The 25,757-nt window shown below is 40.0% G+C and overlaps 2 protein-coding genes and 2 non-coding genes across 4 annotated transcripts in view; 3 read left to right on the plus strand and 1 right to left on the minus strand.

Moving 5' to 3' along the window:
* Positions 1-17,854, minus strand: part of arhgef11 (Rho guanine nucleotide exchange factor (GEF) 11) — a 64,554-nt gene extending 46,700 nt beyond the window's left edge. The window contains exons 1-20 of the mRNA XM_016249175.1: positions 16,599-17,854; positions 14,970-15,002; positions 14,638-14,652; positions 13,866-13,957; positions 13,682-13,786; positions 13,173-13,222; positions 12,325-12,382; positions 12,058-12,248; positions 10,371-10,419; positions 10,232-10,269; positions 6,943-7,032; positions 5,623-5,688; positions 3,898-4,002; positions 2,484-2,582; positions 2,353-2,395; positions 2,174-2,270; positions 1,920-2,042; positions 493-516; positions 264-393; positions 72-165 (exon numbers count right to left, since the gene is read on the minus strand). Coding sequence (XP_016104661.1) covers positions 72-165; positions 264-393; positions 493-516; positions 1,920-2,042; positions 2,174-2,270; positions 2,353-2,395; positions 2,484-2,582; positions 3,898-4,002; positions 5,623-5,688; positions 6,943-7,032; positions 10,232-10,269; positions 10,371-10,419; positions 12,058-12,248; positions 12,325-12,382; positions 13,173-13,222; positions 13,682-13,786; positions 13,866-13,957; positions 14,638-14,652; positions 14,970-15,002; positions 16,599-16,633 — 1,537 coding nt within the window. The 5' untranslated portion in view covers positions 16,634-17,854. The remainder of the gene's footprint in view (positions 1-71; positions 166-263; positions 394-492; positions 517-1,919; positions 2,043-2,173; positions 2,271-2,352; positions 2,396-2,483; positions 2,583-3,897; positions 4,003-5,622; positions 5,689-6,942; positions 7,033-10,231; positions 10,270-10,370; positions 10,420-12,057; positions 12,249-12,324; positions 12,383-13,172; positions 13,223-13,681; positions 13,787-13,865; positions 13,958-14,637; positions 14,653-14,969; positions 15,003-16,598) is intronic.
* Positions 17,855-18,966: 1,112 nt separating this feature from the next.
* trnae-cuc (transfer RNA glutamic acid (anticodon CUC)) lies at positions 18,967-19,038 on the plus strand. Its single transcript has one exon. It is a non-coding gene; the product is annotated as a tRNA-Glu (tRNA).
* Positions 19,039-20,892: 1,854 nt separating this feature from the next.
* Positions 20,893-20,964, plus strand: trnae-cuc (transfer RNA glutamic acid (anticodon CUC)). The gene has a single exon. It is a non-coding gene; the product is annotated as a tRNA-Glu (tRNA).
* A 3,153-nt stretch (positions 20,965-24,117) lies between these two features.
* On the plus strand, positions 24,118-25,250 carry LOC107564167 (myeloid-associated differentiation marker homolog). The gene has a single exon (XM_016249177.1). The coding sequence runs from the start codon at positions 24,393-24,395 to the stop codon at positions 25,248-25,250; it is 858 nt and encodes a 285-aa protein (XP_016104663.1). The 5' UTR covers positions 24,118-24,392.
* Positions 25,251-25,757: the final 507 nt, after the last annotated feature.

A 25,757-nucleotide genomic window follows, 5' to 3' on the forward strand; every position in this document is an offset into this window, starting at 1 on the left:
AGAGAGAGTGTGTGTGTGTGAGAGTGTGTGCGAGTGTGTGTGTGAGACAGAGAGAGAGTGTGTGTGTTTACTGGACTGGGACGTGCTTCTGGGTTTTCCGATGTACTTCAGGATGGGATTTCGTTTCTTGTCGTCTCCGTCCTTCTCTCGTCTGGCGCTGCTCAGCTGCGTATGAACATTTGAAGCGCATTATGAGGATCCAGTAAGAACCAGAGCTAGTGTAAATACAGTACATCTTTCAGTACATTACATCATACATTTACCTTTTTAGCTTTAGGAAAGAACGGAAGCCACTTTTCCTTCTCGGACATCAAGCCGGGAAACACTTTGGAGTCTCTGAGTTTAATGCCCGAGTGTCTGAGATACAGATGAACCGCAGACGCTAGCGGAGAACTGACAGCACAACAACGGTCAATATTGTCATTTAATAAACTGATTTCATGCATCTTAGCACATGCTAACCACTGCTAGCCACAGGATTGAAGCTCATACCTTCTGTCCTCCTCGTGTTTTGAGCTGTAAGGAAAGAAAGCTGGTGTTAGCTTGACTGTATTTACACAAACACGCACCTGAAGAGAGACACACACCTCGGGTTTTGAGCTCACAGGGTCCTGTGTGTACAGCGGTCATGTGACCGGTCTGCGGGTCATGTGAGCAGCTCTGTGTCGAGGCGTGTCACAGACGCGGGACCTTTGTAACTCACACAAGCTCGCGGGTTTATTCCCGTGTCATCTGACCGGTCGCCGTGGAAACGCTTTATAATCTGTGCTGCTGGTTTTATAGCACATCTCTCCCATTGATTTTAGAGCATATTAACCAGAGACACAAACTCATCAGGGGTTAAAAATGTGTCCCTGTGCTCTTTTCTTTCCCTGGCACGAAATGTTTTAATATATCATTTGAAATATTTAAAATATTATTTAAAATGAGCTAATTTTAGCACGAGGATCAAGGGGGAAAGTTTATAGAGTTGTGTTTTATTTGCATTTTCTTTTAACAAAATCTTTCTGCTTCAGTTGTCTCAGGCCACAGTCACACAATTGTTTTTATGAAACCCATTCAAAATTATTAAACAATAATAATACAATTAATATTAGTATATGAAAGTAACCGTAGTAGTGAAGTTTTTAAATGATAAAAATTAAAACAATAAACAACTGTATTACTATTGTACTTCTGTACTATGAAATAATCATAACTATAATTATGTTTATTAAATTATAAAAAATAGACCAATAACCATATGCATATTACAATAACTATTGTAATAATACTATTATACTGTAATATTTTATTGCAAATTATATTAATAATAATAATAACAATAAATACAATTTTTTAGTACAACAGTATCATTACAATAGTAACACATGTATTTATTTATTATTAAGTTATATAATGTAGCCCAATAAAAATGCATTACTATAATGCATAATATATATATATATATATTTTTTTTTTATAATAACCATTACTATTATTATTGTACTACTATAGCATAGTTGTACTATAAAATTTGATCACTTAATAATAATAATTATAAAATAAAGAAAATAATATCAAACATTATAATACCATTAAAGTAATGTATTAATGAAACGTATTATTCAAGTTATAGAAATTAAACCAATAAATAAATGTATTACTATAGTAATAGTACTATTGATATTAGTATATAATAATAATAATAATAATAACTGATTCATAAGAATAATAATACAGCACAACAGAAATATTACAATGCTATTATTGATGACTCCAAAAGAAAAGTTATCAGAAGCAGATTTTTCATGAAATATCATGAAGACAACAACCTTTATCTTCAGAATCACGTGCACTGATGCATTAGCGAAGCAAACCGAGTCAGTGTTGAGCTCAAGCCATGTTAAAGTCATGTTCAAGAGTAACTGAACACTCACAGGACGTCCCAGAGCGCCAGCACCTGTTTGTCCACCACCTGCCGCTCTTTCACCGGGTCTCCGTCTAACTGCTGCAGGTCGCTCTCTCCGAACAGAGAGCCCAGACCCATCATCTGCTTGCTCCTGCCGTGCATCACAGAAAACATCCCATCAAGCGCAAAACACAACCTTTCGTAACCACAAGAAAGGGCTCCAGCGGCAGTATTAGATAAAACTGCTCCAGTATATATATCAAAGTAAAGCTGGAGGCGCACCTGTAGTCTTGAAGCTGCTCTTGAATATCTGGAAGCACCTGCTGCTGGAGCTCAGACAGCGGCCCTCGGATGTCCTCCTGCGCGTGCAGACGACTCTCTACACGAGAACAAACCAAACACGCACGGTTAGCCACAGCCCCGTCACGCTGCCAGCAGGCGTCGTGCTCAGGAGATCTCACCTATGTCTGTCAGAAACTCCTCCCGGACTTTAATCTTCACAGGCTGAAAAGAATCACAAATGGACAGTCACACAGAAAGCTCGCTGAGAAAAGCAGCGCTGGTGGTTTGTGGGTGTAGATCAGACACTCACGGCATCGTGGTCCAGGAAGTGCGAGCAGATCTGAGGGGCGAGCGAACGGGCGTCTTTAGGGCTCGAGCCCAGATACGCCTCCACAGACAGATAAAACAACTGCATCGACACAAGAGTTACATTAGTGCTCATGCAGCCACTGATGCTCACCGAGTTGGCATTTAATATTTCATATTGGGGTGTAACGGTACACAAATATGACGGTTCGGTACCTCGGTTTTGACATCACGGTTCGGTACAGTAGCGGAAAAAAAATTGCTTTTTTTATATTTACCCTTTCCCCGCCAGCATTTTTGAAAAAAGTCAACCGCCACCGATTTTGATGATTTTTACAAAAATGTGATGGCCTCCAGTATATTTTGCTGTATGAATATTTGAAAAAAATATGTTTATAAATATGCTTAAAGCATTCTTTTTATCAACACTTGGATATAGGTAGGTTTCATTAAAAATGCATAATTTTGAGGTGAGAACATCACATTTTTATCAAAAACTACATCTGGATAATATTCAGTACGATTATCAAAGCATAAATCCAGTAAATCGCTTCCATCAACACCTCCAAAGCTTGCACAGACATATACCATTTTCATATACCAGTTTTCATTTATATGCTGTCTATTGCTGATGATTTTTCATATGCATCTGTTTGCATGAGAGATGCATATGAATCTTTCCGCGGTTTAAACGCTGACTGAGCGATTACAGGAGGCAGGAGATGTCCATTCATGTTTATTTTGTGTTATAACTAGTAGTAAAGAGGAAGGGATGATCGCGAACTGAGGCGTTTCGATCTGTCGCCACATCAAAGAGCACCAAAACCGCACTTATTGTTTGAATTTCCTGAAAAAAAATGGACATTATCTGAAAGATGAGACTTTGTTTCTTATCAAAAGTAACAATTTATAAAACGGATCCTTGATTCTGATTGGTTGAGCCGCATTCGAAGCTGTTGTAAATTACTCTACAAACATACACCTTTGTTTACTCCTGTGTGTTGCTCGGTAACCACTTTGTCGCAACCACAACCGTTTCTGAGGAACTACATTGATTGGCTGAAGAATACTGTTTTTATTAATATCATTACACTTTATTTGCTGTTTTGTTTTGTGAAAATGTACTACGTTTATGGAATAACCGGTTTATAAAAGCAATAACCCCCGTGAAGCCGTGGTTTACAGTGAATTTATAACAGCTTCGTATCGTGCCTCACAACGCCCCTTAGCTGTTATAAATTCACTGTAAACCACGGCTTCTTGGTGCTTATTACTTTAATACAAAACTGGAAGTTTTCAGTGAAGTTCTGCTCGTGCAGTGGTTTAAACAACGCTGTATTTGTTCGGTACACATGCGCACTGAACCGAAAATATGTGTACCGTTCCACCCCTATATCATATGAGAAAGCAGGGCTGACCAGCGGGTTTGGATCCAGTAGTTGACTGAACACGTATCTCATGAAGACCGTCATGTGAGCCGGACGACTCTTCAGCAGCTCGATGTCCTGAAACGGGCCGTCCATCTGTCACGAACAGCGAGAGAGAGCTACAGACGTCAAGACATCCTCTCATCTACTCCACTGTCACTGGCTCCATGTGGAATAATATTAGGAGTGCGCACAAAAAGTCGAATATTCGACCTGTACTTATCATTCGAAAAATAAAAACACTTTGAATTTTACTACGTGTCGCTTTGCTGCCAGTAAATGCAAGGAATCCATGAAAAATCCTGAGCACGCAAACTAAAAGCCAGTTATAACTAAATGCACTGGGTGGCGCTGTGGAGCGCGTTAACATTGTTGTCTATGAGGCCTAATCATAAGCTTGTTCAGAAATGGTGACAAACACTTGATTATTAAAAAATAACGTCTTCCTCATTAAACGTTATTTAAATAAACAAATATTCGAATATCCGTTTTTTATGAGCCCAAATATTTGAATACAATATTTTTGAAAAATGCCCATCCCTAAACAATATACGAACATACTGCACATCACGTGACTTACAAGTCCAGTGTAAGAAAAGCAGCGTTATTTTAGTATAATTTCTATACTATTACAATATTGAGGACTAGCTTTTATTTTTATGTCTTCATTTTCATTTTAGTAATTTTGTCATTTTTGTTTGTCGTCATTTTTATTAGTTCTAGGAAATTTTAAATATTCCTATTTAGCTTTATTTTATTTCATTTAATTAATTCTGAACTTATTTTAATGTAGCTAGTTGCTAAAGCATCATTTCCCATTCTCACTTTAAAAAATTGCATGCATATATTTAATATATAAATACAATATTTCCAATTCTATTATTTAGATTTTATTTGTTTTATTTAAATTTTTAGTTTTAATTAACAACAACAACAGTGAACAAAAAAAGCCTAAGCAATATCAACCATAATGTTTTTAACACTGACAATCTGCCAAAAGAGCTTTGAGCTCTATATGCTAGTACACTCCCGAAAGTCGACCAAATCAACTTTAACACATGGATTTAAACACTGAATTAGGAACAGCATACTAGCATACGACTGTGTCTGTGATATAAAGACATGGCAGATATGGCAGTAGCATGCTATTCCAAATTCAGCCCAGATATACTTTAATACATGCATTTAAGATGCATATGAAAATGAAATTAAAAACTCTGATGACTACGCTTTGCATAATTGTGCATATCCAAATCTCTGTCCAATAAAATAATAGCAAGAAATCTAAAGGGTATTGGTTATGAAGAGACGATTTCAACAGGTAAATGTCCCTCAACTGCACTCGCCAAGATATTTAACACATTTTTACTCAAAAATGAAATAAAAACGCAACATAAAAATTTAAATTATTTATTTCAGAGAAAGCTGGATGACACTAAAATATATCAATTATTAAAATATATATTTATTATTTAATTTATATATTATACAAATATTTTAATAATTTAACAACACATTTGCATGCTTTTGATGGTGGATAGGGGTCAAATGACATGCAAGTAAACTGTATTTTTATTTGAATGTTTCTATTTTAAATCCATTATATATTTTAATTTTCACATTTAATTAATTACTAGCTTTTCATCAACTTTGGGAGACTCTGCTATACCCGGCGAGAAATGCGATAAGCGAGGCATTTAATGAAAACTCTCTCACCTCATTGATCGAATACCCATCATCCTCCTCTTCTTCCTCTGGTCCAATGATCTGCGTCTTCCCTCCCTGAAGGGACACAAGACCTTGGAGTTGTGATTGATGATAAGCTGAATTTCTCAGACCACATTGCTAAAACTGCCCGGTCCTGCAGATTTGCTTTATTCAACATCAAGAAGATCAGGCCCTTTCTTTCAGAACATGCTTCACAACTCCTTGTTCAAGCTCTTGTTCTGTCCAGGCCGGACTATTGCAATGCTCTCTCGGCAGGACTTCCAGCCACTTCTATCAAACCTTTACAATTAATCCAAAATGCCGCTGCAAGATTAATCTTTAATGAGCCGAAAAGAACGCATGTCACACCTCTGTTTATCAATTTGCACTGGCTACCAGTAGCTGCTCGCATTCAATTCAAGGCATTAATGTTTGCCTACAAAACCACCACTGGCTCTGCACCCATTTACCTAAATTCATTACTTCAGAGTTATGTGCCTCTAGAAGATTGCATTCTGCAAGTGAATGGCGTATTATTGTGTCATCTCAAAGAGGCACAAAATCACTTTCACAGACTTTTTCGTTAACTGTTCCCTCCTGGTGGAATGACCTGCCCAACTCAATCTGAGCAGCGGAGTCCTTAACCATCTTCATGAAACGACTAAAATCACATCTGTTCCACCTTTATTTGACCCTCTAACTCAGGGGTGCCCAAACCTGGAGGGCCGGTGTCCTACAGAGTTTAGCTCCAACTTGCCTCAACACACCTGCAGGTGTGTGGCTTTCCTAATCAAGTCCAATCAGTATAATCAAACACAGCTGGACTCAAATGAAGGTGTAGAACCATCTCAAGGATGATCAGAAGAAATGGACAGCACCTGAGTTAAATATATGAGTGTCACAGCAAAGGGTCTGAATACTTAGGACCATGTGATATTTCAGTTTTTCATTTTTAATAAATCTGCAAAAATGTCAACAATTCTGTGTTTTTCTGTCAATATGGGGTGCTGTGTGTACATTAATGAGGAAAAAAAATTAACTTAAATGATTTTAGCAAATGGCTGCAATATAACAATGAGTGAAAAATTTAAGGGGGTCTGAATACTTTCCGTACCCACTGTACACACACCTTGCTATGTGCACTGTGTTAGGCTAACCGAGACTTGTCATTTGCACTTATATATTGTTGCTCTTTTGTTAGTTTTGACTGCTTTTATGATCCTCATTTGTAAGTCGCTTTGGATAAAAGTATGTAAATGTAAGACACTCAGACTGCAGGCTGAACACAGAGCACTGCCAAGCGCTACGGAGCTCCAGCGATCGTCTTACCGAGTCCGAGGGGTGCGTGTCGGATCCCTGCCGGCGGAGCAGAGGGTTCCTGGGGAAGGTGGACGGGGAGGAGAAGGGACTCTCACACGCCTGAACACAGACACACAGGAGACCGTTGGACAGAGTCTCACAGTCACTTCTGTTCACACTCCTAGGAATCTGATGAGAATCGTTTCTTAAAGCGGTAAGGAGAACTAGGGATGCACCGGAATAAATATTTGCCCGAAGCCGAACAAAATTAAACATTGGGTCGAAGGCCGAACACGGTTTTTCAAGGTTTTTTCCCCCATGTATTTTGCCAAGTATTTTGTCAATTTTTCAAAATTGAGATTTATACATCAGATGAAAGCTGAATAAATAAGCTTTCCATTGATGTATGGTTTGTTAGGATCGGACAATATTTGGCCGATATACAACTATTTGAAAATCTGGAATCTGAGGGAGCAAAAAAAATCTAAATATTGAGAAAACCATCTTTAAAGTTGTCCAAATGAAGTTCTTAGCAATGCATATTACTAATCAAACATTAAGTTTTGATATATTTACGCTAGGAAATGTTCATGGAACATGATCTTTACTTAACATCCTAATGATTTTTGGCATTAAAGAAAAATCTATAATTTTGGCCCATACAATGTATTTTTTGGCCATTGCTACAAATATACCCCAGCGACTTAAGACTGCTTTTGTGCTCCAGGGTCACATATGAATAAATCAAATAGCAAAATGTGCATTTTACTGCTTTGTCGTGCTTTTCAAAGAAAACAAATCAGTTACAAAACAACAACTTAAAAATATTTAAGATTCTAGCAGACATTATACCAACAAAGCACAATTTAACTTAAAATGAATAAGTTAGTAAAATAATGTGTTTTGGCCGTCAGACCCCCTTCTTTTACTGTACAAAGAAAAGCAGCCTTGCGGAGCAGGTTTTTAAAACATTAGAAAATATTACAGATCCCGATTTGAACACTATGTGTGAACGTTATAATAAATGCATTAACAGAGCTGTTGCAATTATTATTATCATTAGTATTGTCTTACTTTTTACAGAACAACAGTAAAATTACAATACCAACATTTATGAATGCTGGAGTTCTTAACTTTTATGTGCAATGCGCAGGAAGACCCAGCAGATTTATAAACGAGTCTCATTACGAATACGTCGCACGTATCGCATTGTCACATGCATTGTAAAAATGTGACGAGTAACAGTGCTTCAGTGCAGATTTGCCTTGCGCTTTGTCCTTTGAACGCTGGTTAACAAGCAGATAGCGCTGTCAGAATACATGCAATACGTGCGAGTATTAGAAAACACAACGTTCTGCAGTTGATTTACAAATTGTTTAAAGTAGTACTAAACAGTCAATGATTTGTGCGTCTTTCTCGGACAGTTTTAAAAGCTTCCACACTGCACAGAGCGCGCGCCTCTCACTCGACGCTGGTTGCTATTTGATCCCTATTCTTTTTTGCTTTTTATGCTATTTCCGGCCGAATGATTTCGGTGCATCCCTAAAGCGAACGTAACTCACCTCGGCGTCTCCTTCGCTGGAGTCCATCGATAACCGACCTGCTCAAAGAGGGAAATCACACCAACATTACAGCACGAACGCTGATGAATCAAAGATCGTATTAGCTCTTCAACACATGATTTAATGAATGCATAGCGACCTTCTCCAGCTGTGAGATAGCTAGCGACAGCTTCTGATCGAGTGCCATCCTGAAACAGAGAAGCGGTTTAAAATGACCGTGTGCAGAGCTTGGAAACAACTAATCGACTATTCAACTAAGAATACCTGATCTGGCAGGTTTATGAACCCTGACGTGCTTCACACTGGACATTTACATCAGAAAGCTCAGAAAGGAAACAAATGCAACTATCTGTGCCTTTAAAACCAGTCCATATAACACAACAGTAGTCTGTTGTTGGTCCTTTTATTTAATTACGCTACTTTTTCAGCCCCGAATCATTCCAATTAACATGTGCAAATTCACTGGAGGAACCATTGCTCTGGATTATGGAATCATAATTTGGTCAAAAGCAATGAACTAAAAATGTCTTGATGGATTTGTTGTCTTCTCCAGATGTTAACTGATGGACTGGAGTGCTGTGGATTACTTGTGGATTATTGTGATGTTATCAGCTGTTTGGACTCTCATTCTGACGGCACCCATTCACTGCAGAGCATCAAGTGATGCAATGCTACATTTCTCCATCTTAGATGATGTTAAGGCTTGTTCACACCGGGACGAATACCACGCGTGATTATCGTCGACGTTTAACGCCTCGTGACTAAACAAAGGGCGCCAATGTGAGCGTGCACACTGCCGCGCAAAACCCAAGGCGTAAAAGCGTTTTTTTTTTTTTTTTTTAAACGCCTCGGTCTCGTTTTTTTTGGTTTGACGCGCCGCATTAAAAACTGGCCGACCAACGAGATTGGCACATTTGTTCACGTGCCTGGAGCTGCTGAAGTTACAGTAAAACACGACTTGGCGGCGCTCAAGCACAAAACGGTCTTACCGAGCACACATTGATACCTAACGACGAAGAGGAAGTAAGTAGACCAAGAAGATGCATCGAGGCAAGATGAATGTAGAGCTGCTGGTCTCATTGGTGTCTGAACACAAAGAGCTTTATGACAAACATGAGAGCAACTACAAAAATCTCGATAAGAGGGAATTGTTACGGAGAGGAATTGCAGATCAAATAGAATTCGATGTGTACCGGGCTATTTCTGTTTTTCATTAAGCACCATCTAATGTCAGGGAGTGAATTTGCACGTTCACTCGGCTCATCGCCTGCGTTACTTTTTACAGAACAACAGTAAAATTACAATACTAACATTTATGAATGCTGGAGTTCTTAACTTTTATGTGCAATGCGCAGGAAGACCCAGCAGATTTATAAACGAGTCTCATTACGAATACGTCGCACGTATCGCATTGTAAAAATGTATAAAAATGTGACGAGTAACAGTGCTTCAGTGCAGATTTTCCTTGCGCTTTGGCCTTTGAACGCTGGTTAACAAGCAGATAGCGCTGTCAGAATACATGCAATACAGTATTAGAAAACACAACGTTCTGCAGTTGATTTACAAATTGTTTAAAGTAGTACTAAACAGTCAATGATTTGTGCGTCTTTCTCGGACGGTTTTAAAAGCTTCCACACTGCACAGAGCGCGCGCCTCTCACTCGACGCTGGTTGCTATTTGATCCCTATTCTTTTTTGCTTTTTATGCTATTTCCGGCTGAATGATTTCGGTGCATCCCTAAAGCGAACGTAACTCACCTCGGCATCTCCTTCGCTGGAGTCCATCGATAACCGACCTGCTCAAAGAGGGAAATCACACCAACATTACAGCACGAACGCTGATGAATCAAAGATCGTATTAGCTCTTCAACACATGATTTAATGAATGCATAGCGACCTTCTCCAGCTGTGAGATAGCTAGCGACAGCTTCTGATCGAGTGCCATCCTGAAACAGAGAAGCGGTTTAAAATGACCGTGTGCAGAGCTTGGAAACAACTAATCGACTATTCAACTAAGAATACCTGATCTGGCAGGTTTATGAACCCTGACGTGCTTCACACTGGACATTTACATCAGAAAGCTCAGAAAGGAAACAAATGCAACTATCTGTGCCTTTAAAACCAGTCCATATAACACAACAGTAGTCTGTTGTTGGTCCTTTTATTTAATTACGCTACTTTTTCAGCCCCGAATCATTCCAATTAACATGTGCAAATTCACTGGAGGAACCATTGCTCTGGATTATGGAATCATAATTTGGTCAAAAGCAATGAACTAAAAATGTCTTGATGGATTTGTTGTCTTCATATGCGTTATACAGAGGCAAGAGGAAAACAAAAAATACCATCTAAACTTTTCTAAACACAGTAAGTTCTCCTCAGACATGCATTTAATGCATATAAACTCCTACCCATAATTGAATTGCGATTTGAATCGTCACATATTTGAATCGATTTTCAACCGGCTCGCGGTTAATCGTTACATCCCTAATTCTGACTCATTTACACTGTTAAAGAGTACTCCTCTATAGGTACTCAAGATTAACATGAGATTGGCAGAAACTGTGTGTGTCCCCTTTATTTAAATTTCATAATAATCAATTGAATTCATAAAACTTTAACAATTTAATCACTTATTAAAATTGGATCAATAGTAGTGCCCTATGAAATGTGTTGTTATTATTGTTATTTTTGTATTTGTTTTCCCTCAAAAATTCTGTGTTGCTTGTTCTATTTATTTATTTTGGATTCCATTTGAATTAATTAACTTTTTAATAATCAATGAATGTCCAATTGATTAAATTCATAAAACTTTATCATAAAAATATTTTAATTTAAATAACTAAATTCATACAACATTAACAATCTAACCATTTATTAACATTTTATCAATAAGAATACCCTAGAATCTTTTTTTTTTTTCCACTATTGTGGGGTTTTATCATTTTTTGGATTCCATATTTAGGGTTTAATTCAATTCAATTTTAATAATTAAGGATTACATTTTTCAGTTTATTTTTTTAAACTTTAACAATTTAACCATACATTAAACTTATATCAATAATAGTGAAACAGCGCGTTAATAATGAAAGGTGTTATTCATTTCTGAAATTCTGTGTTGTCAGTTTTATTTTGTCTGGATTCTGCGTGTTAATAAAAACTTCAAATCAAATTGTAATAATCCTTTAATTTGTTGTTACAAAACAGAGGTTTAACATTTAAATTAAAACACTGACAAAAATTGTGTGATACTTCCTCAAAAATAATGTATTACTATTATTACTTTGAGCACGTTCTGCTGCGTATATATGAGTAATATATTTCCGTCATAATTTCTTCAAGTTAATCCGAACTTTTATTTTGGCGGGTTGCAGGAGATCTTTAAGTTTCTCAAATGAAATGACCCTCAGAGCAGCTCAGGAGATGAAGTAGTAGATGAAGTAGTAGATGAAACCATGCCATTCATTCACACAGAGACACGCAGTCTTTTTGCGCTTTAATACTCACTGGCAATAGTCCATATAGCCGATTGAGGGCCATACAACTATGTTATAGTCAATAAAAGTTTTAAAAACATGGCGCACCTGTAATGGTTTGGGTCCTGTAATTCTCTGAGTCGGGGTGCTGCTTCCTGTGGGTGGAGTTGGTGGAGGAGGCGGGGCTTCACCAGGTGCTGTCCTGTGATTGGGCAAGAGGTCAGCGGGGAGGGGCTGAAGCGGGACGGACACGACTGAAGGAGGCGGTCCCTGAAGAGTCAACGCCACATACGTCCCGGCTGTCAGAGAAGAACAAACGTCAGTAAAGACACTCCTCACAACTACACAAACTAGACGTACAACTGCCAGACTCACATTTGATCATCTTCACCACTTCCTGATGAGACATGGACGAAACCAATGAACCATTGACCTGAAAGGCAAACAGAGATGACAAACATAACATTAGTTATTAGTTAAAGGGGTCATATGATGCTTTTTTTCAAGATCATTATTTTGTGTATTTGGTGAAACAGAATATGTTGACATGCTTTAATGTTCAAAAAACACATTATTTTTCAAATACTGTACGTTATTGTAGGTCCTCTATGCCCCGCCTCTCTCAAACACGTCGTTTTCCACAAAGTCCCTCTTTCCAACAAGCGCAGTCTGCTCTGATTGGCCAGCTGACCCAGTGCATTGTGATTGGCCGAACACCGCAAGCACGCGTCGGAAATGTAACGCCCCTTACCATAATCGCAGCTTCATCTTTCAAAATAAACCTCCTCTCCTAGGTTCACGAAACGGTCGTCCATAAAATGCATTGCTGTTCTGTTGTAAGTAATCTTAAAGATTCCTAAATGCATCTACTTCTGGAAGGCCAAATAAAGTGCTTTTGCTTTCGCCTAGAAACACACAGCGTCTCCCTGACATGCTGCTTCAACACTAACTGCAGTTACTGAAACCACGCCTTCAATATTTCCACATAGTGAGGTAGATATGTGGGGGCGTGTTAGAACGAGCCGTTTTAGGGGGGCGTGGCAGAGTCTCAACTTTTATAAAGAATGTCTCTTTGGGTTTGAGACTTTAGTCTTTGCAACTTCAGGGATCTTATCTATGCACAATCAGCTTGTAACACTCCAAAGAGAAAGGAACACTTGAAATCGCATCATATGACCCCTTTAAATTACAATCACTTTTGTTTCATGCGTGATTGAGAATACCTTAATGATTCGGTCTCCTTCCTGAACTCCAGCCTTGACCGCCGCTCCACCTGTGAGGACAGAGAAAGCAGGTCTGATTCTGATAGCCGTTTATCCTTTACAGGTACACTGCCCTTCAAAAGCTTAGGTTTGTAGCTCACCAAGGCTGCATTTATTTCATCAAAAATACAGTAAAAACAGTGAAATGTTTTTACAATAACTGCATTCTACGTGAATACACTTTAACAAGTAATTTATTCCTGAGATGCGCAGCTGAATTTTCAGCATCATTACTCCAGTCTTCAGAGTCACATGATCTTCAGAAATCATAATAATATGCTGCTGCTCAAGAAACATGATCATTATCTCAGTTGGAAACAGTTCAATATTTTTTTGTGGGAACCATGATACATTTTAAGAATTTTCTGATGCATAAAGTAAAAACAGCAATCTTTTGTGACATTATAAATGTCTTTCCTGCCACCTTTGATCGATTTAATGCATCCTTGCCGAATAAAGGTATTAATTACCTGGCCGAACATTCTGCACTAGTTTGATTCTCTCGCCACAGACGGTGAAGCCAAACCCCAGACTGTCTCTTTCCACAACCACACATCTTTGGACTAAACCCGTCCCTATGAAACAAACAGAGGACCGTTCAATAACATCAAGTCATGTGATCATGGACATTTGCATATGAGAGCTCTGCTTGACCTGCGTTGTCTGAGGGGAGATCCGACAGCGTCTCCCTCTGCTGGCCAGGAGAAGACCTGCGCTCCGAGTCTCCCAACGTCAAACTGCTCAACCTAAGACGGACAAAAACAATGAGATATTAAAATCAATGCCACAAGAAATGGATAACTAGGAGACCAGGGAGCAGGAGAAAAGGACAGAGAACCAGAAAAAAGCAAGGGAATAAGACGTAGGGAAGGATGCATGCAACATACTTGATGCATGATGCAAAATAAAACTGAAAGTTATTGAATTTAACCAGACTGAACAAAAAGTAAAAGGACTTTAGACATATTCCTGAGTTTCACATCAGCGCTGGCATTAGCCGATAGTGGTTGACCAATATTGTGTTTTCAACACGGAGCTCAAATATTGATATCTACAGCTACACAAATAATGCATTTTACACAACATGTACTATAACTGGGAAAAAAAACAAAAAAACAACAACATGCACTATCTACCGACTTCAGGCTGGCCTGCCACTAATTATAACAACACAAAAATAAAACCGGAAAACTCACCAAGCAGCAAAAGGACTAAAAGGGAGCATGAAAGAGAGAAGCAAGGCATTACAGTGAGACAGATGGAAGAAAAAATATTGATATCTACAGCTACACAAATAATGCATTTTACACAACATGTACTATAACTGGGAAAAAAAAACAAAAAAACAACAACATGCACTATCTACCGACTTCAGGCTGGCCTGCCACTAATTATAACAACACAAAAATAAAACCGGAAAACTCACCAAGCAGCAAAAGGACTAAAAGGGAGCATGAAAGAGAGAAGCAAGGCATTACAGTGAGACAGATGGAAGAAAAAGAGCCAATACTCAACATGAGACGGACTGTAAAACTGACTGAGAAAGTGAAAGACGTGCGAGTGAGTTTACAGCTCGTGGAACTCCTCCTAAATAACAAGCACATAGTGGAAGAGGCTTGTGTGATTGACGGGTCAAAAACACGTCTGAGCGCACGACTCGACACTTTAAACACTCAACCGCATGACAATTAGCACTGGAAACCTGTGGTTAATGACTGGCAGATGACATGTGTTGGGTTTGACTTTGATTCATCATACCTGCGCAGGTGTGTTTGTTTCTTAACGGCTGCCCTGCAGTCACATGACACAAACAGGACGTGGATGCACAGGAAAAACAAGTCAATGGGAAAGAGAAACAAAGATCTTGAGACAGAACAAGACACATAAAGACAGAGATACACAGACAACGTGGACAGAGTCACAGATATATGAAGTGAAACTTCTGATGGATGCTCCTCTCCAGAGTGACTCATCAGTTAAACACAAACACACAGCTGTAACAGAAACTGATGCACCGAGGGTAAAAATAGCAACAAGGAAACTAAGGCACACCGGACGAATGGAAAAACCTGTATTGTTAGACAAGAGGATACGAGACGCTGATCTGAGGAAGCAGTAACCGTCTAAACTTAATGTTATCCTTACAAGCGCGCAAAAGCCGGTGTATTCACTGTAAACAATGATTTTGCCTGTGTGCCCTCTTCTATCAGCTAAAATATACAGTAAAATCTGGGAAATAGAGTCTAGAGGCTCAATAACTGTGATAATCACATTTCTACTCAAAAATCAGGTCTATCGATAAATCTGGTAAGTTTTTACTTAGCCAGTCATACTTAAACTAAGGTTCAGCCCCACACTCACCACAGCCCCACTTTCACTCGCCGAACAAATTAATCGTGTGGCTGACGGCAAATAAAGCATGGTAGCATAGGCTTTATTACTGCATTGTGGCATAGGCTATTGCACGGTATCACAGACAATAATTTAGAAGGATCTCTCGTGCTCTTAAAAAGGAATACAAATTTAAATTGTAACACTCCTTTAAGAGAGATGAGGATAATGGTCAACCGATACCAGTTTTTAAAATTTTGCTGCATTGAGGACGGCCGATATAATGCAGATTCATACGTAATACTGAATGACACCAAATGAAAATGTGCACATAATTGATTAACACTTATATAACAGAATATTTACTCAAGATTATAAGCTATTTACTATCCATTCACAAGATTTCAAGAACTGACACACTTGCTAACGCCACTCGACCAATCAGATTCGAGGACCTAGTTGTTTAAAATAGTACATACTAGCTCAGTTTATGAATGGAATATAATGCATTGACCCATAAGTCACTAAAAACATCACTGAGCACGTTAAGATACAAACAGTATGTACGTCTGCAAGACATCTGTTAAATATCGCTTCGTCTGGAAAGCATCTGCTGTGTAGAAACAGCTGATAGATGTCTGTCAGATGTTTGATTTAGAATGTTTGTAAAAACTGACATCTTGTAGAGACGTCTGTCAGATGTTTGTGATTTAGAATGTTTGTAAGAACTGACATCTTGTAGAGACATCTGTCAGATGTTTGTACACAACAGATGCTTTCCAGACGAAGTGATCTTTAACAGACGTCTTGCAGACATATGTGTGCTATCTGGGTTTAAGATGTCAGTTTTACATAAACATCTTAAAGACATCTTCTAAACATCTATTTGACATCTGATAGGAAACGTATGGTATGGACGTATTGCAGATGACTAAACACTCTAAAAACTAAGTCTTGCAGATGTAATGCAGACGTCAAATAGACGTCTCCATGATGTGCGTGTGCTCTCAGGGAATCGGTATCGGTCTAAAGGTCGTTTTAAGAAAGCAACTTCACCTATCCAGCGTGGAGGTCGGGTGTCGAACACTCATGGCTGTGAGGTTTGTCCGATTACTAGCGTAGTGGTTTTTCTGTCAGTCTGAGATCATGTCATTAGTGTAGGGTTAGTCCTATTTCCTCTCTCCACTCCTTGGGGTGAGTTTTGTCCTTTCGCCGCTTCAGGGGTCAAAGTTCCTTTGGGGGAAACACAGTGATCCTCCTCACCAGCATCGTCCCATTGAATAAGCAAACTCCAAAAGTCCACATAAACCCAGTGAAACTCACTACTTAGTGTTTGGCAGCTTCAGAACAGCCAGACTCTCTCTCAGGGGAACATGCAGGATCAATACGCCACACTTCTGTTTGCTCTCTGGAGCTCCGGAACAAAGATTCCCGCGGACTGAATCATCTTCCCACTTCAGGATCGCTTTAAAAACACGAACAGACCGCGGGGATGGCAACACAAGCGGTCCGAATGAGAAGAATCAGCTTTGCTGCCGTGCCCTGTGGCTTCACTGCAGCGTATTAGCGGCGGAGGTGATTCGGTGCTAGTGTTTTAGCAAGGTTATTCTGGACTTTGGAGCTACTGACTTCAATGCAATGCAAGTGGAGCTTTCCAAACGCAAAGGCTGGGGAACATGACGCGAGCAGCCGCTTTACACACACACACTGGTGGGACGCAAGTAAAGTGCATGCACTGATGAATAAGCAGCAAGGTTCCCAGCGGTGTGACAGTCAGATTCCTGCAGCAGCTCGCACGCGCGCTCCGCTAAACACCCCCCGCAAACCCACAGAACCCCGTGCTTTTAGCGAAATAAAATCCGCCGGTCGAGCTCCGCTGCTTCCAGTGCACGCGAGGCCCGCACGGCGTGCATCCCCGCCGCCGCGTACTGACGCACAACGCGACTCCGACGGCCGCGGCCGTTCACCTTCACGCGCGCGCGGTAGACCGCCGGCGAGCAGCGCGATCCGCACGCGATCTTCTGCACGCGTGGCGCGACACGCCCGCCTCGGAGCGCTCTCGTTTCGCGGCGCAGTTATTGGCCGGGTTTCGGCGACATTCACTTGGATCCGCGCCGCTCGCGTCTGTCTCTCGCGTCCGTCTCTCGCTGTATGCACGTTTAGCGTCGAGTTGCTCTCAGTGCTTCCCGAAGATGCGCGCTCTGTTTGTCTTCATTGCTGGTGTAATCCCAGTGCGCGAGCGTTCGCCATTCCGGAATAACAGCATCATGCCTGGGTCAGTGTTGGCCTCGCGCTCGGCCTCTAGCGGCTGGATTGTGGGGCTGCAGGTCAAACCGGAGAAACGAGGCCAGGTTTACACGCAGTCTGGATTACGTCCGGTTCCGATTTAAAACAGTCGGAATCGGGCTGCCCTGATAGCACACGTACATCACATTTCATTCTAATTAACATTTTTACGATTTAATTAATTATTCGTTTTTCATTAAATTGACGAACCCCCTGCAGTTTGGGAAACATTGACGTAATGTTTAATGCACTTCACGGTGTTAATAAAGAATATCTTTTCCTTTGCGTTTTTAGATCAGTATGGCGCAGGATTATATATTTAAATCAATGTCATAAGCAAGTTAGGTCAAAAGTAATCAAAATGTGCTTATTTCAAAAGTGTTATCATGCAATTATTTATTTTACTTGGAAAGTATCATATTCATGTGTAAAAAAAAATGGATGAAAGCTGAGCCATATTTTAAACAAACTAAATTAAACTGTGGATCTGCGTTCAGTCATTATTATTCTCTGTTATTATAGTTAATTATAACTAAAACCAAAACTCTAAAAAAGTTTCTTACTAAATCAAATACATCTCAACTGATAGAAAATAAAATATACAAAAAGATATAATTGTATTTCAGTTAGTTTCCAAGGCAACACTTCTTAGTTTAATTGAGTTCTAAAAACAATACAAAATAATGACAAAAACGTGAGAAAATCACCAACTAAAATGAACGTGAAAGCAGAAAACAAATCTAATTAAAAAATATGGACAAAAAAAAACAATAGATAGTGAAAGAACACAACTCGTAAATTCAATTTGACCTATTTTATTTCACTGTATTGTATTGTATTTTTTTCATGTTGCTTTTTGGTAGCACGTCTTGCGAGATATATATTTGTACTAATTTTGTACATGGCTTAATAACAAAATAATAATAATAAATTGCCTTTTTGCATTTTTTTCCGTTAAAACAGTGATGTAGCCTATACTTTGGCTCTGTGTTTGTAACTATCACAATAACAAAATAATGAAGACATATTGATTTATAGCGCCTGCGAATCAAGAGTGACTGATCATGTGGTAAACTAGGTTACAGGGATGTTGTAGTCACAGCATTATGAACGCTATTTAACTCTCCGTCAACACCGCTCCCTGGTGGTCTAGTGGTTAGGATTCGGCGCTCTCACCGCCGCGGCCCGGGTTCGATTCCCGGTCAGGGAACAGTTGATTTTTACTTTATCTGATATCATTAGATTGTCTAACTGCACTTTTTATCCCCTCATTCTCATTATATGCCAGTGAACAGTACTATTATTGAAGTTGTTTTGCTCCATACCCTCAATATAATTACTGAAGCTAATATGCAGCGGTCACGCCTAGTCTGCTCGTGTTTATCACAGAGAGAGAGAACTGAAAATGCTACAGTTAGTGAGTTCCACTCGAAAAAAGCCATGATTCATATACAGAATTGTATCAAAAGAAATACAGATATGATAAGAAATACTTTTTCCCGTTTGTAAAAAAAGGGAAAATGTCACATAATGCAATGCAAACAACCAACATCTAATTTCCGCATACAAGCCCTTCTCTAGACTGTACGGAGAGGTCAGATGGTGAGAGAAAGGCAGGCCCTGATTCAGAAGGAGAGGGCGTGGAGGACTGAAGCGAGTCTCTTTAAGGATGAGAACATCTTCGGTTCTCCTTGGCATGCATTAAACTAGTTGGAGTCAGGCTCCAAGGCTTTGGAAACTCTAGCAGTGATATTTTTATTGTTTGCAGGCTCCTTGCATCGAAAATGGGTAGTAGGTTAATTACCTCCGTGAAGTTGGCACCCCATAAACAGAAATAATCATCAAAACTATGCCATTCATTTGTGCTACATTTGTGCCGTTCACATTTACATTGCATCTATTTCCCGTCCTCAGAAATAACAAATACAAAACGGGCCAGTGACGTCACAAATCCAGCACAAATGAATTGGAGCGATTTAGTAAAAAAAGAAACAAAAAAAGACGGTCTCACCGTTTCAACTTAATGCTGCCTTGAAATTTAAGCTTAGTCAACTTGAAATATGAAGTTAGTGAAAACTTGGACCTGACTAAACGTAACATTTTTAAGGCAGCACGAACACTAATTTTTATTTTTTTTATTTTTTAAACTCTGCGGCCGCGCTAAACGGGGTGGAGAGTAAAGTTCCCGTTATATTTAAGAAGAGGTCATGAGGGCCTTTCGCACCGCGGGAACCTTTTCATAGTACCAGAACTAATTGTGGAACTGCACACTTTTCGGCGTGTTCGCACCGCCGGAACTGGGAGCAATTTTAGTACCGGACTCCCTTTTTCGAGAACCAAATTAGCTCCTACTCCGGAGCAGGGTCTAACCAGCACAACTGGTACTAATCGTGATGTAAGTAGACATATTGATTGGCCAAACGCGTATGAAAACGCCATCACCCGCCATGATTTAAAACGCCGTGTAAACATACTGGAAACATTGTGTCAACTTATTTCTCAAGTATGGAGAACAGCGATAGATGGACGGACGCTGAAGTGCAGGCACTTGTAGCAAATGTAGCACTGCCAGTTGTCGTTGGAGAATCTTAGTCCTCCTTTGCGTTCTTTCAATCGCTTTACGTATACGTCGACTTTCCATGTCCATTACTGTGAAACCCGCGAGACACAACAAAAACACAGCTCCGATCACAGCGTCCTCCATCCTCCTGTTGTTAATGTTGTTCTTCTTCGTTTCTGTTGTTGAACGCCGCGCACAAATGACGACGCTGTCGACGTCACTTCTTAGTGCACACTCTCAGTGCGAATGCAACCCTTTAAATGGTACTGGGAAATAGTTCAAAATAATAATAATAAATTGCCTTTTTGCATTTTTTTCCGTTAAAACAGTGATGTAGCCTATACTTTGGCTCTGTGTTTGTAACTATCACAATAACAAAATAATGAAGACATATTGATTTATAGCGCCTGCGAATCAAGAGTGACTGATCATGTGGTAAACTAGGTTACAGGGATGTTGTAGTCACAGCATTATGAACGCTATTTAACTCTCCGTCAACACCGCTCCCTGGTGGTCTAGTGGTTAGGATTCGGCGCTCTCACCGCCGCGGCCCGGGTTCGATTCCCGGTCAGGGAACAGTTGATTTTTACTTTATCTGATATCATTAGATTGTCTAACTGCACTTTTTATCCCCTCATTCTCATTATATGCCAGTGAACAGTACTATTATTGAAGTTGTTTTGCTCCATACCCTCAATATAATTACTGAAGCTAATATGCAGCGGTCACGCCTAGTCTGCTCGTGTTTATCACAGAGAGAGAGAACTGAAAATGCTACAGTTAGTGAGTTCCACTCGAAAAAAGCCATGATTCATATACAGAATTGTATCAAAAGAAATACAGATATGATAAGAAATACTTTTTTCCCGTTTGTAAAAAAAGGGAAAATGTCACATAATGCAATGCAAACAACCAACATCTAATTTCCGCATACAAGCCCTTCTCTAGACTGTACGGAGAGGTCAGATGGTGAGAGAAAGGCAGGCCCTGATTCAGAAGGAGAGGGCGTGGAGGACTGAAGCGAGTCTCTTTAAGGATGAGAACATCTTCGGTTCTCCTTGGCATGCATTAAACTAGTTGGAGTCAGGCTCCAAGGCTTTGGAAACTCTAGCAGTGATATTTTTATTGTTTGCAGGCTCCTTGCATCGAAAATGGGTAGTAGGTTAATTACCTCCGTGAAGTTGGCACCCCATAAAAAGAAATAATCATCAAAACTATGCCATTCATTTGTGCTACATTTGTGCCGTTCACATTTACATTGTATCTATTTCCCGTCCTCAGAAATAACAAATACAAAACGGGCCAGTGACGTCACAAATCCAGCACAAATGAATTGGAGCGATTTAGTAAAAAAAGAAACAAAAAAAGACGGTCTCACCGTTTCAACTTAATGCTGCCTTGAAATTTAAGCTTAGTCAACTTGAAATATGAAGTTAGTGAAAACTTAGACCTGACTAAACGTAACATTTTTAAGGCAGCACGAACACTAATTTTTATTTTTTTTATTTTTTAAACTCTGCGGCCGCGCTAAACGGGGTGGAGAGTAAAGTTCCCGTTATATTTAAGAAGAGGTCATGAGGGCCTTTCGCACCGCGGGAACCTTTTCATAGTACCAGAACTAATTGTGGAACTGCACACTTTTTGGCGTGTTCGCACCGCCGGAACTGGGAGCAATTTTAGTACCGGACTCCCTTTTTCGAGAACCAAATTAGCTCCTACTCCGGAGCAGGGTCTAACCAGCACAACTGGTACTAATCGTGATGTAAGTAGACATATTGATTGGCCAAACGCGTATGAAAACGCCCTCACCCGCCATGATTTTAAAATGCTGTGTAAACATACTGTAAACATTGTTTAAACTTATTTCGCAAGTATGGAGAACAGCGATGGATGGACGGAAGCTGAATTGAAGGCACTTGTAGCAAATGTAGCACTGCCAGTTGTCGTTGGAGATTCTTAGTCCTCCTTTGCGTTCTTTCAATCGCTTTACGTATACGTCGACTTTCCATGTCCATTACTGTGAAACCCACGAGAATGTGAAACCCAAATCGAGCACAAATGAACGGCACCGGTTTGGAGGGATTTGGACAGCATAGGGTGGAGAGTGACGTCACTGGCCCGTTTTGTATTTGTTATTTCTGAGAACAGGAAATAGATACAATGTAAATTTGAACGGCACAAATGTAGCACAAACGAATGGCACCGTTTTGGAACGATTTAGATTGCATGGGGTGGAGAGTGACGTCACTGTTCGAAAAAAGTTTATTTTTATTATTTAAAAGAAGCGGTCATAGTTACAGGGTTTCTTTTAACGGCACAAATCGAGCACAAACGAATGACACCAGTTTTGTGCGATTTAGACGAACTGGGGTGGAGAGTGGCGTCACAGCTCCCGAAAATATTTTGGTTATATCTAAGGAAGGAAAATAGATGCAGTGTTTGTTTTAACGGCACAAATCGAGCACAAACGAACTGTGCTGATTTGGAGCGATTTTGGCAACATGGGGTGGAGAGTGACGTCATACGGTCAAAAAAATAATGTTTAATATCTCAAACACCAAACCAGCACAAGTGTAGCACAAACCAATGGCATAGTTTTGATGATTATTTCTTTTTATGGGGTGCCAACTTCACGGAGGTAGCCTAATGTGGAGAAAGCGACCCGTAGTCACGTCCGCTGATATTGCTTTGTTAGATACGTGGTGTTGTCTCAGAGGTTTATATGCTAGCTTAAATTGGGAAATAATGTGTGAAGTTGGGTAAAATACTAGCTCTATCCACAAAATCTTAAAGGAACAGCAAAAAGTAATCGGGAACCTATTTTTTTCACCCAAAAATGAAAAATCTGTTATCATGTGATGTCATTCTAAATCCAAACTCATCTTTCCTAAGTTAAAAAGGAGATCTTAGGCACAATGTCCTGGCTGACCTTTGTAGACCTACATTTAAATTGCTGTTTGCTGAACTGATCGCTTATGCAAGCTATTGTGAATCAGATTTGAGAGTTATGGTAGAGGGGAAGAGCACACGATGAACTTGTACAATGAAATTTTGGTGCTTTACAGCCAAGTTCCATTTATTGGCATTCTATTAAAGAGTTGGATGTTTTTGCCGAGGTGTGGACTGTGTGATTCTTAAAGAATCAAATCGATTATTAAAACTTATATTTAGTTGTCATCTTCTCTGTGAACTCCTTTGGGTTACACAGAAGAAAGTTGGACGAGTTAAGTAAATAACGATTTGTTTTGTGAGCTATTGCTTTAAAAGTCATCGTGTACATTAAATCAGAGAAAAAGTATGTTACAGTAAGTATTTTCAGACACACGTTGCTTGTGTTGTTTCCCTGAGCTACATTAAGGGGATAGTTCACCCAAAAATGAAAATGCTGTCATCATTTACTCAGCCTTAAGTAAGATATTTGCCAAACAGTTGCTGGTAGCCATTGGCTTCTTTAGTATGGAAAATCCAATGGAAGTAAATGGCTACCAGCAACTGTTTGGTTACCAACATTCTAAATATTTTCTTTTGAGTTCAGCAGAAGAAAGACATTCCTACAGGTTTAGAACAACATTGGGGTTAGTACATGATGCCAACATTACATTTTTGGGTGAACTATCTTTTTAAAACCACTCTGGGCAGTGAGTGCATATCTATCATGTTTTTTTTAGATTAGTATTTAATGGTTCTGCAACCAAGGCATAAATGCAATACAATACACACTTAAGTAAAAAACAGTGCAGTGCAGCAAACAGGCCACATAGTTCCTTGTAAAAGTGTTGAACCTCCTAAACGGGCCACATGTTCACACAAACAGGGCTGAAGTGCTTCTCTTGAGCATGTGGTCTTAGTAACACGATCAGTGACTGGACCATGTCAAATCTCTCAGCCAATAGCATGCTTTGTTGACTGAGATGGTCCATCTTCTTTTCTTTTTGTCATTTGCCGAGTCACCAGAAGGACACACATCGTTCGCCTTCATTTGACATCCAAAAACGTAACCAATCATGCCTCTGCTGGTCTTGAAGACTTGCCGTATCACGTTGGTGCGTTTGGCTGCTTTGTTGTTCACTTGTGCGGCATTTAGCGTGGCGTCTCATGGAGGGTTGGTCAACGGCGGCATGGCCGGCTGGAGCATCTTCTGCTGGGCTTTCAGCTTCGCCGGGACCCTGCTGGTTTTGGTGGTGAAGCTCATGGGTCTCCAGTCTCGTGCCCCTGTGTGCTGGAACAACTTCCCTATTACTTTTGCCTGCTACGCCTCGCTTCTTTGCCTGTCAGCATCTATCATTTTCTCGCTCTACTTCCTGAATGGCAAAATGAGGCGTGACGAGGTGCAAGACCACCGGATCGCCTCCTCTGTCTTCTCCTGCATGGCCACCGGGATTTATTTCATCGAAGTGTGTCTGACACGAGCGCAAACGGGCGAAGTCGCTGGGTACATGGCGACGGTTCCGTGCCTGTTGAAGGTTTGCGAGACGTTCGTGGCCAGTGTCGTATTCCTGTTTGTCAGTGACCCCGCCTCTTACGACAGTCACTCGGCTCTGAAGTGGTGCATGGCCATCTACTGCATCTGTTTCGTGATTTCGGCGGCCATCGTGGCGATGTGTATTACTGAATGCACCGGGTGCCTGCCATTCCCATTTACGTGCTTCCTTTCCACCTACGCCCTGTTGGCGGTCGTCATGTACCTCACCGCTGCTATCATTTGGCCGGTCTTAAAGTTCGACAGCCATTATTCGAGGAGCTCAAGCCAACCGGACGATAAATTGGTCGCTGTCGCCGTGGCCGTTCTCACCGCTCTCAACTTCCTGATCTACCTGGCAGATCTGGTGTATTCTGCCCAACTGGTGTCTGTCAAGGTGTGAGAGAGCAAGCGTTGATCAAATCTTTGAAAGCCAAAGATTTTTCAGACTATGCTTCAATGAGTTCAAGATTTTCTTGAGCAGGAAGAAAATCTTCAGTGAATAATGGTGCGTTCAAGCCAGAAAGATTGTATGAGATAAACACACTCAAGTTTAGTCTAAGTTTTTGTTAACGCTAATTTTTTGAAGCAGGATTTTTTGAAGCCCTGAGTTTCCCACATGGCAGACGCAACATATAACAGTCTGTATTGATGATAAATTTGTTGAAATATATATATAGTACATCACACTACATTTAGTCATTTAGCAGACGCTTTTATCCAAAGCGACTTACAAATGAGGACAATAAAAGCAGTCAAAACTAACAAAAGAGCAACAATATGTAAGTGCAAATGACAAGTATCGGTTAACGCACTACACGTAGCAAGGTATTTATACATACATATATATATACATATATATATATATATATATATATATATATATATATATATATATATATATATATTA

This window comes from Sinocyclocheilus grahami, unplaced genomic scaffold (assembly GCF_001515645.1).
Source record: "Sinocyclocheilus grahami isolate Dianchi unplaced genomic scaffold, SAMN03320097.WGS_v1.1 scaffold914.1, whole genome shotgun sequence".
In the NCBI taxonomy this organism is placed as follows: domain Eukaryota; kingdom Metazoa; phylum Chordata; class Actinopteri; order Cypriniformes; family Cyprinidae; genus Sinocyclocheilus; species Sinocyclocheilus grahami.